General features: G+C 34.8%; 1 protein-coding gene across 2 annotated transcripts in view; it reads right to left on the bottom strand.

The window, feature by feature from the left end:
* The window catches only part of trpc3 (transient receptor potential cation channel, subfamily C, member 3), a 31,958-nt gene that overhangs the window by 11,871 nt on the left and 7,693 nt on the right, over positions 1–12,394 (bottom strand). Inside the window, exons 3-6 of one of the 2 annotated variants that reach the window (XM_052575236.1) lie at positions 11,742–11,792; positions 7,287–7,472; positions 3,290–3,454; positions 1,928–2,144 (exon numbers count right to left, since the gene is read on the bottom strand). In XM_052575236.1, the coding sequence (XP_052431196.1) occupies positions 1,928–2,144; positions 3,290–3,454; positions 7,287–7,472; positions 11,742–11,792 (619 nt within the window). The remainder of the gene's footprint in view (positions 1–1,927; positions 2,145–3,289; positions 3,455–7,286; positions 7,473–11,741; positions 11,793–12,394) is intronic. The other variant, XM_052575237.1, reaches the window with a different exon arrangement.

Here is a 12,394-nt window from a genome sequence, read left to right as displayed (position 1 = left end):
AATAGAAAACAGTTACTTTACATTTTTTACTCTATTTTTGATCAAATAAATGAAGCCTTGTTGAGCATAAGAGAAAAATTCTGACCAACACCAAACGTGTAACAACCCCATAAGTCAGTTGTGTCAGGTACAAAAATGACTCTGAAAACTGTGGAAATGTTACGAACATCACTACTTTCAGACAGTTGTCCTTGTTAAAGTGTGATAATACATTTAAGTACTGAGTAATCTGAATTAATTACATGCACTTACTATATGGTTGGGGTTAGGATTAGGGTTACTTCCATGTAATTATGCATAATAATTAGTGCTGTCAAACGATTAATAGCAATTAATGTAATTAATTACAAATTCCAGTTTTTGTTTACTAATATATGTGTTTGTGCTGTGTATACACACATACATATATTTTTAAAAAAATATATTATGTTTATATAATAAATATATGTTTATATTAGTGCTGGGCAATGATAATGTAAAAAAAAATCATGATTAATCGCATGATTGTCTAAGATTAATCACAATTAATCACATTGTTGTACACGAAACTAATAATGCATTCCATTGGAAGAGGTGGGCAAGAGCGCGGTTCAGTTATCTGTAGATCAGTGAGTGTGAGCGCTAACTGTGCCGGAGTGCAGATCTTCTGATATATGCTGCATGATTGCGTGAATATTTCTGAACGGCAAAAGGAATAGACGTGTAAAGCAATATATTGTGAGAGGGACATGTGTTACCGCGTCCCATACGACTCAAAACAATAAACCACAAAGTTAACAAAACAATGCACTCCACTGTGCTGAGCAAGAGCTTCTCTGCTGTCTTCACGTGCTATCAGATACTTCCTATTTCCCATTTATGAAGCCGTGATTACGAGCTCGATGCATTCTTTTCTTTTAAAAATGACAGTAGACAGTGGTTTGTGTATGCTGACCATCGCGAAAAAGAAGTTTATTCAAGTGTGCTATTAGTATACTTCTTTTAAACTCAAATTAGGAAAGTATGCTTTTAGTTTACTTTTTATGTACTCATTTAAGTATACTTGACTTATACAAAAAGTCTAAATATATTTTAGCTATACTTGTGCTCCTAGAATATGTGTTTTCATTGCTATACAGTAGAGGGCGCTAGTACACATTCTGTACAGAATTTAAAAAAAAAACCCAAGTGAAGAAGATATTTCAATGTTCTAGTATACTACGAGAACACTGATATTTGTATACTTGCTACATAAAGTATACTTAAAAATATACTTGAAATTTTCTTAAGTATACTTAATAAAATAAACTTTGGTAAGGGGATGCTTAGCCTAAATAATTTGATCGGGAGCATTCCCTCCTGTGCCCCATGATTTGTCTGTATGTATATTCAGAGCCAGTGAGCAATGGACTTTCATAATTAATTTTTTTTTTTGTTAATGTGCGATAAAATAATTATCGGCATTAATCAATTAATGTGTTAACTTGACCAGCCCTAGTTTATATATTAAAACATTTATAATTATATACATGTTAATACATCGAAATATATGCTGTATGTGTGTGTCTTTATATATACATAATAAATATACACAGTACACACACATTTATTATGTAAACAATAACTTTTATTTTGGATGCGATTAATCACGATTAATCATCCTGCTTTGGTCCTGAAGTGAGGAACTCTACTTCTGACACTGTAGGAAATAAACATTGCAGTCTTTTGAATAAATGGCCCGTAATACTAAAATTTTATATACGAAAGAACAAGCACTAATGAGATCTCTACAACCTCTCAGTTGCTTCTCCTAGAGAGTAATAAGATTAACTTCTCATTGAATCCCTTGCAAATCTCTTTTGGTCTTAATGTTGGTTGTACAAAGGGATCATGTAGAGCTGAAATCATATAAATGAATGAATATTGATTACCAATGTTGGTGCATTACCTGCTACCCAGACCATGATCAGTATTTCTGTCCAGGAGAATTGTGTGGTCTTGACTCTGAAGATCTGGAGAGGGTAGTCAGTGACGGTGACGTTGGGAAGGGTGGTGATGCCTTCGAAGCGATCGGATGCATTGAACACCAGCAGACAGAGGAAGATGATGAAGGAGGCCGCATGAGCAACAAACTTCATAAAAGGACTGCGTAGTACTTTACCAAGCTGAGAAAACATGGGAACACAAACTCATTATACTGAAAAAAAAAAAAAAAAATTATTTGTGTAAAATTGACGTTGAACGCATATTTACTCAATTACTGGTAAATTTCACAAATAATTACAAAGAAATGGCATGTAAAACACTGAATTAAATATGAAATTTGAAATACTGTAGAAAGACTGAAATAGCATTTTGGTAAAACTCCAATGATCTTTGTTTTATCTACATCTTTAAAAAATATTTTTTTATAGTTTAGCACTGAAGGCATCTTATAAATGGCAGACACTGTAGACAGCAGCATTCTACTACTATAGTTTGTATTAATATTAATACAATACAATATATAATATTAATATTTTAGATCAGTTTTTATTTTTTTATTTTGTTTTCATTTTGTTGCGCACTTTTGTCATTTTTAGTAGTTATATATACTGCACGTCTCTATAATTTGTATTCATTCTTATTTCATTTTTATTTAGTACATCAAGTTAAACTAAATAAATAAGAAAATGTTTCCTTGGCATCTGTTGCTGAAATATATTTATATATAAAATATTTTATTTCCTATTTTATTTCAATTTATAGAAATGTTTTTAATGGCTTTGTGAGAAATTAACTGGACAGGAGCTGAGAAAAATAAAGAGAGACTATGATAGCAACATTCAAAAGTAGTTGTCTATTCTGACACAATAAGACTTTCTGTCATTTTGGCATTGCAAATGTGTGCCAAGGAAATATTTCTCTTTTTCATAGAGTTTAACCTGATGAATTAAAATAACTTTTTTATGTTTAAGTAACATTTTATGTTACTATTTTGTTTTACATTTTATGTTTTTATTTATCATTTTAGTTTTGGTTAACTATAATAGCATCATACAAAATATCGCCGTTATGAATGAGTATGTGAATGGGTAAATGTGAGGCAACTTGTAAAGCGCTTTGGATGGCCATGGGTCTGTTGAAAGCGCTATATAAATGCAGTCCATTTACCATTTACCATCATAGAAACAAAAGTGACTACATAAAGTTGACATCAGCAGATAAAATACTAACACTAAATTCTAAGTAAATGCTAAATAACGAGTGTGTCTAAAATGGTTACTGCAGGACCCAGGCATGTTTTTGACAGGTTTTTAATGTGGCTTACTTTACTGCATGGGGCAAACCAGTACCACAAAGCTAGCAGAGGGAGTCCCAGCGCCACCACCAAAACCACCAGACACTTCACTGCAGTGGTTTGCTCCCGAAGACCAGACAGATTCTCATACCAGATCGTCAGCAACTGCTGCTGACAGTTCGGATGAGCCACAAACTGCAGAAACAGAGACAGATTCATGAATTAACTCTAGGTTTTTGGAAGCACCTTTCTTGAAGCCTTTATGTATCTTGCATATTCATTTATAATGTACATTGTAAAGCATTGTATCTTTATGTATAATTATATCTAAAGCTAAAATTCTTAATGCTAATGCAAAAATTATGATATTTGTAGATTCCTTTTTAAAGTAGATTTCCTTTTAAAGCATTATACTTTCTAAAGGTGTAGCAACTAATGGAAAAGTATTATAATGTACTGTGTATCTGTGTTTACAATTATTCATGAGCTCATGCATTGTAAGGTGCATTACAGGGCCTAAGTAATACATTAAAAATACATTTATAATTCATTATGTATAAAGGCTTCAAATAAAGCTTTACTGTATTCATACTATTCATTACTGTATTTACTGTAAAAAATGTGTTTCTATTCGTAAAAGCATAAACACACACACACACACAGACAAGACTGGAGTAATGATTATGCAAATTCAGTTATTATATTATATAAAAAAATTATATTTTAACATATATTAAATTGCACTCTTTAAGTACAAATGTGTACCTTTTTAATTGATGCAAACTCGTAAAAAAAATTTACAGTTTAACACTACAAATAATGGAATATGGCTTTGTTTAAAGAACTTTGCAACTTTGTTTTTTTGCAATAATAATCATAATAAACGTATTGTTTTATTTCAACTAGCTAATTACCAAAACATTTCTTATTAGTCTTTCTAATTACTTTACCTTGATGTGCTAAACCCTAAGCAAAAACATAATACAAATATGGACATTAAAAAAAACCTAGAAAATATTAAAATAAAAAAATATTCAGAATATTCATAAAAACTACACTAGTGATATAACACTGCTTATTATTACTGTAAATGTTTTCAAGACTCTTAGAATAATTATCAACTTTCACATAAGTAATATTATATCAGTAAATGACATCTTGCTGAAGTAATTATTATTTTTATTTTTTTTTAACACTTGATAATTTTCCATGTCTAGGTTTGCTGACATTGCAATATGTCTGAAGAGAGAATGTGTGGTTGAAGGCAGTAACATGGCTATGGTATTCTAAAGAAACAGTTTTACCTGTAAGAGTGTTAGTGAGAAGTTTTGCTATCAAAGTTCATGAAAACCCTCTACATTTCAAACCAGTGTCAGAGAATCCAACATGAGTTTTGTGGGCCATGTACACACTCACATACACACACACACACACACACACACACACACACACACACACACACACACACACACACACACACACACAAACACACACCACCTCCCGTGTGCCTGTCGTTCTCTATTAAGGTAGTAGGTTAATTAATTTGAGTCCTGAGAGACAAACAGGTGTTAATTTCACGCCTGTCCTATAAACCTCTTCCTGCCATAAATTACGAGGCTCAGAATAAATGATATGAAAATACATCCACATAATTATATGAAAGAATGTGAACTCAGGGCAAGAGAACAGCTAGGAATAACAGACCACAATTAGACTACTGAGAAAAGAGAATGAAATATCTTAGAACAGGGACATCCAGTTTTAGTGCTTTTGCTTATATATTATATATGCTACAATATTCAAATATAGCTATATTAGAAGACTATAGATCATATACAAAGTTTAATATCAATACATTAAATATTATAGATAATATCTCACCTTATCTCATATTTAAACAATGTTCAAATAACTTTTTTCTTCAGATTGTTTTTGTAACCTTTAATGTTCTAATCATGACAAGAAAACTGGACATGTCAATGTTTTAGAACATTTTTGAAGACGATATTAAAAAATAATGTAATTTACTGTATGCACATTAATAATCTTAGACAGTAGTTGGTTTCTGAGATTGTGCAGTGGAAAAAAAGGTTTCTGTCTAGATAAAGACAAAAATGAAGTGATGTACTGGACAAAAGTGATGTGTACCACACTCAAGGATGTAATGGGCCTCTCGGTGCAATGAGTCTTGATTGCATTGTGAGTTAGCTGGCGTTACCAGCAGACAGATATAAACCTGTGGACCCTGATCAGATTGGAGCTTCGCCAGGCTGTTGAGAAAGGTACCATTGTTGTGTTAGTGTAACCTGAGATGAAGACAATACCTCAGGAAACTTTTCAAGGGTCTATCACTGCCATTTGGATTCCCTCCAAGCATCATTTACTTCAGCAGAAACACCAAGCAATGGCTGCTCTCCACAAAACCAATGGATCTCACGCACACAGGGAGACAGTGAATAATCTCAGACTATCTACCAAAATCAAAACCATGCAACATGACCTTGCAATTATGAAGTTATTATCTATATATAGTTATTATTAGTGGCACCTACACCCCTCTGTCTGGTACATATGAGACCGCTCCAGCACTGGCTTTATGGTCGAGTGGGCCATGTGGACGTGGAAGAGCAGCACTCACCGGCACTCGGCTGTCACCAAACCCTCACCCCATGGTCAGATCTTACGTTCCTCCAGGCAGGAGTGTGCCTAGAACAGATCTCCATGCATGCTGTGGTTTACACGGCTGGGGGGCCACTTATAACTGGCATGCAGTCTCAGGTTTGGACAGTTGCATTTAAAAATCAATTGCATTTATGAATTTAGATTTCATATTTGATTCATATAGTACGGTTACTAGTTTTGGATGGTGGCAGTCTAGTTATGAGGCATCCCTCCTTTAAGCTCTGCTGTGGGTTTAATATCATCTATATATTATATATCATCTATCAGATTTATTATTCCTTCGTGCTTTCATTAATCTTCTTGAATGTGTCGTGGTAGCTGTGGTTGGGCAGAGGGAGTCCAATCTCAGACATTCAGACTTTAGCGAGCATCAGCTTTCTCTGAAGGAGAGTGACAGAGATGTGTTTGACACTGATGTTGTAATGAGCCGGTTTGTCCCTGCTGGCCACTCGCAGAGGATCAGATGCTGCTCGCTGTGGCTCTAGGGCAGCTCTTTGTGCTAATGACAGGAGTGAAAGGGCTGCTGCGGGCTGCAGATCCTACACTCATGATGATCATGGGGACAGCAGGCACAGTTTTGTGAATTACAATATTGTCTGTGATGCTTCTCCGGGGATTTAAACTATTTAATGTGCCAGCGTTTAGTGTAATGCTGTCTGACTGGATGGGCCACAATAAAAGTGAAAAAGTGAAGTGACATTCAGCCAAGTATGGTGACCCATACTCAGAATTTGTGCTCTGCATTTAACCCATCCGAAATGCACACACACAGAGCAGTGAACACACACACACACACTGTGAGCACACACCCGGAGCAGTGGGCAGCCATTTATGCTGCGGCGCCCGGGGAGCAGTTGGGGGGTTCGATGCCTTGCTCAAGGGCACCTAAGTGTTGGTATTGAAGGTGGAGAGAGAACTGTTCATGCACTCCCCCCACCCACAATTCCGTCCGGCCCGAGACTAGAACCCACAACCCTTCGATTGGGAGTCCAACCCTCTAACCAGTAGGCCACGACTTCCCCCATAATATAATATAATATAATATAATATAATATAATATAATATAATATAATATAATATAATATAATATAATATAATATAATATAATATAATATAATATAATATAATATAATATAATATAATATAATATAATATAATATAATATAATATAATAATATATTATATAATATACCTGCTAGAACAAATTTATTTATTGTTCATTAAAAAGCTGATGTGTTTATGGATTCTTCAACTTATTTATATCCTTTTCCTTTAAAAAAAACATCTAAACATCCTTGAAAGTGCAGTGTAATCTGTGAATTGGCATCATTAGATGGACACTTGCCTTCTTGACCTCATATTTAATGGCCAGTTTGACTCGACTGAGCAGGGAGCGATGATGCTGGCCTTCCTCGAGCTCAGCGGATATATCTCCATTCAAGATGGCCTCTACCTCCTCCGTGTCCCTGCACAGATCCAAAACGCCAACCACAAAGTCTTTACACTGCATAGACAGCTTCCTGTAGTCATTCTGTAGAGAAGGAGAGAAAGAGCAGAGAAGGTTGGTTTAAACACTGTAAAACAAGAGCTCACAGTCCAAAGGGTCTTTCAGGTGAAAAGGATGTCAGTCTTGAACAACCACTGCAACATCTGACTCATTAGACTCCAAACACAACACCACTCAGACCTAATAGTTCTCATGGAAGAAGAATGAATACAATTTTCTGAAGTAGTTTGTCTTGAAGATTCTGTCAAGATTTTCATGATTTACTATTTAGGGGGGGGGGGGGGGTGAAATGCTATTTCATGCATACTGAGTTTTTTACACTGTTAAAGAGTTGGATTCCCATGCTAAACATGGACAAAGTTTCAAAAATTAAGTTGTACGTTTGAAGGAGTATTTCTGTTCCAAAAATACTCCTTCCGGTTTGTCACAAGTTTCGGAAAGTTTTTTTCGAGTATGGCTCTGTGTGACGTTAGATGGAGCGGAATTTCCTTATATGGGTCCTGAGGGCACGTCTGCCGGAAGAGCGCGCGCTCCCGTATAGCAGAGCATTGAGAGCACAGACATTCACTGATCAGAGCGAGAGTTGTCACAAAAGAAGTGTGTTTTTGGTTGCCAGGGCAAGACAACCCTGCACAGATTACCAAAAGAGAAACAGCATTAAGGGACCAGTGGATGGAGTTTATTTTTACAGAGCATCAACGGAGTTGTGCAAGTGTTTGTGTTTGTTCCCTGCATTTCGAAGATGCTTGTTTTACAAACAAGGCCCAGTTTGACGCCGGATTTGAACATTGTTTATTTCTTAAGGATAATGAAAAAGGGTCACGATCGTGTGTTGGAACCGCATGAGGTGAGTAAAACTGCTTCAAATATCTCTGTGTTGTTAACTTAGCTATCGGCGAGTGAGCACATCAAGTAAACAACATGCGATGTTGTCATCAAACTGCACTTTCCACATGTACAGCTTAAAAAAAAAAAAAAAGACGACAAAGTGGAACTTAGTCATTTTCCAAAACCGCTAAGCAAATATATACAGTTTCAGTACATACCACATAGAGACGTCGTTGCTGATGCTGCTCTTGTTCAATTTCAGCCTCTGGATCTGATTCTGGATCATAAATATAAGCTGAATCTGACTGTTAGCCATGGTTTGTTTTGGTTGGTTTTGTCCTCACGGTATTGTCACAGCTTCGCTCTCAACGCAAAAGCTTACTGGCGCTCGTGATTCTTTAGCTCCGCCCACACGTCACGCCTCCAGTCAGTCATGTTTTTCCGGGAAAAAACAGTACAGACTATCTTTCTCTTATGAATATAATAAAACTAAAGACTTTTTGGAGTTATGAAGGATGCAGTACTACTCTATAGGTACTCAAGATTAACAGGATATTGAGTGAAAACAAGCATTTCACCCCCCCTTCAATTTCCTCCATTTATAAATTGTGCGCATGTTTTAGTAAATTGAGGGAATTAATTCGTAAATTGTGCACGTCACAATGAGAGTCCAAACAGCTGATTAAAACATCACAATAATCCACAAGTAAGCCACATGACTCCAGTTGTCTTAAGTGAAAAGTTATGTGTTTGTAAATGACCCTGAATTTAACGGTAAAAACCATTACATGTAAGTGAAAAAGACTGTATCATTTACAGTAATTAACCATAAACTGACATTCTCAGAATTACCTGCATTACATTTTTTTTTATAACTATGTTTATGTATATATATAGTATTTTTCTTATCAGTTTTTTCTATTAGGGTTGTGTGTTACACCAAATACAAATACACCATAGCTGCCATTTTTACCGTAACATTGTAACAAATACATAATTAAGATGTTTTCAACTACAACTAAGTCCTCTATCCATAATATTACTTTCTCCAGTGGAAAAAGTCCTCTCGTCTGAATCAGGAGAGAAATATGCAGAGAAAAACATCAAAAAAGGCACAGTATACAAGCCAAAACCAAAACATTAAAAAAATATATATATTTTGGTCGATTGGTTTTTAGAGGTTACTTGGACTGACACAACAACAAACATTAGGGTCATATGACGGTGGAGGAGAGAAAACAAGCAATAGTAGGGAATATGAGGAATATTACTGGAAATTCTTCTCCATACGTGAGTAATATTGGTTTTAAGTGTAATTGATTGTCTGAAGCTGTGCTATTGGCGAATAACAACAAACTCTTGTTTGTATTTACTAATGTGTACAGTAAATTCATTTTTTGTGCTTGTTATTTGTTCCTTCTATGCGCTTTGTTTATTGTGAAGCATTATTTTGTTGAGTGTCTGCTATGATAAAGGTATCCACTTTTTAGACATCCATTCTTGCATTCTGTGTGTAATGGAGGCCAGCTAGTGAGTTTTTTGAAGGTAAACACCTGAACTCAAGAGGTGCGCTGACGACTGCTAGAGAATATGGTGTTTAGCTTCATTGTTAGTACATTCATCTCGCATATGGGCGCCCGGGGTTCAAAACTGACTCAGAGAAGGGCAATTAGGATTGTAAGGTGTTTCGGAGGAAGAGCAAACAAGAGAGGGGTGTGTTTGTTTAGGTGGATTTCAAATTTCAGATGGCACACCTATTCAAGAAACCACTGGTGAGCAATGGCAAATCTCTTTGATTAAGAAACAAACTCCACATATTGGTTGACCTGAGGGTGAGTACATTTTTCTGCAAAAAAAAAAAAAGAAAAAAAAAAAAAACATTTTGGGGGGAACATAATCATAAAGTGCATCACAGCATAAAACAACAGAAAATGGTAAGCAAAAGTCAACATAAAATCAAAACTCATCCTATTAATTCCATAACACTGGGCTCGACGTAAAAGACTTGGTCTTGGTGCCTGTTATTTCACACACAAATTTTTATTTATTTATTTAATTAAAATTATTGAATTACATAATCTCATAAATTCATTTCCTTTTTAGCTAAAATAATAGAATCATCAAGACTGTTCAATCAATGGTCACAATTAGTGTTTCAAGAGGGGAAACTCTGACATGCAACAACCAAATTTCAGAATATAAATCGTTTTAAGTCCCTCCCTATATTTTTCTCTTTAAATAACCAGTGTTAAGTAAAATGGGTTATGACTATAATTTCATGTTGAATTTATTGCAGCTTTGAAGAAAAGTTCAAAGGTTATTACACAATCAAAGCTCATTTAGTTAAAAAATATTCAAAAGCAGCATGCCAACAGTTTTGACAAGTGTTAATGTAAACAAAGAAGTGATGGAGTCTTGACTCTTAACTATTTCCAATAGCAATGAACTGTGTTTTCTAGAACTCTAGAAGATAATCCTGGTTATTGGTTCACTTGACATGACTAGTTGTTTCATGAAAGTTTCTTTGACTTTGAAAAGTCATTACTTCACTTGTTAACCTCAGATACATTCAACTTAGGATGCCAAATGGTCCTTTGCTTCATTTAAAAACATTATTGACAGTACTGAATAAGCATAATCAAACAGTGTGCAGTCTTCCACAGGGTTCACTTGATAGATAATCAGGTAGACGCCATATCAGTGTGATCTCCCAGCATGCACTGCTGCTGAGGTTCTGTTTAAAACATTACACGCTGCGTGCTTTATTATTCTCTGTGGGAAAATATTATACATTCTCACAACACCATGATGACAACAAACTTCTTATTACCATGAAAAAATGTAATGGTATTGACAATATGTTACATAAGGAGCAGAAACCGTGTTATGAAGGCTTTTATTACATGCATGACGGGTGTACAATAGTTGCGTGTGACAGTGTGACATTAATTTGCACAATAAGGGAGAATGCAAAAGTATAGGCTACAACAAGAACAGAAGCCATATAGGTATATATATATATATATATATATATATATATATATATATATATATATATATATATATATATATATATATATATATATATATATGCAAATGCAAAAAGGTTATGGTTATACAAAATGTCTTAATTTTCTTTATGCAATTTATATTCTTTTAAATTTAGATTGAAATATGAGAGGTTTTGTGAGATTCACAAATTTATGCATCATTATATATCTTATCTTTGGTTATTTGAGCACCAGTAAACTTTGAATACATGAGTTCTGGAGCTTAATAAAATAAACAAATGATACATTCACATCTCACAGTTCTGCTGCAAGAACTGATAGCTTTTCAGTGATTCGATTTTCCAGACAAGACAAGCAGACAGGCCAGCCTTGACATAAGAGATGAATCAGCAAGCATGACAATTAGTTACTGTTAGTCTGGGTTAGTGAAAATTATGTAGTCAAACATATTTACCAGAGAGAAGCCATTGTGCTGCGATGTCTCTTTATTACGGTTCTTTTTATCCTGTTGACGGCGGCAGCACACACAAACACACACGCAACAGAAGTTAAAAATGTTGTTACAATGGAGATAAATGTTAAGATAAGTGATGCAAACATAAGATGAACTCTGATTCTGTGAAAGTCTGGGATGGAGAAGGAAATGTAAAGTTTGACACTTCAAAATGTAGATTGCAACTGGCTGTGTTTACACTGCAGGTTCATTTGCAATAAGACAAAATAAAATGACTCAGTTCAGTAAAGAAGTCAGCTGTGTTCTCAGTAACAGCTTTGAATGATTCACTTATTGGATCAGATTTAAATCACAAACGTTTTGAAAATATTATTACTGATTGGTTTTGATCCAAATCATAAGAGCCATTTGTTCACAAATCAGACACCACGGTTCATGCTTTGTTTGGTGCTGTGTCACTTAAAGATGTGATCAACTAACGCAACCTGATAAAATTATAAATTACACAAAATAATTATTTATAGCAGTCGGAGCCCTGAAGTGACACCTATTTTTAAATGCAATACACTAATAAAGATGAATTACAATTTTTTTTAATTTATTTAAAAGTAGTTGTGACTCCCAAAACATTGCAGTGTGTATGTGACCAATAA

This window comes from Carassius gibelio, chromosome B14, assembly GCF_023724105.1.
Source record: "Carassius gibelio isolate Cgi1373 ecotype wild population from Czech Republic chromosome B14, carGib1.2-hapl.c, whole genome shotgun sequence".
Classification (NCBI taxonomy): Eukaryota; Metazoa; Chordata; class Actinopteri; order Cypriniformes; family Cyprinidae; genus Carassius; species Carassius gibelio.
Note: the sequence above shows the minus strand (reverse complement) of the source record. Positions and strands in the feature narration are given on the sequence as shown.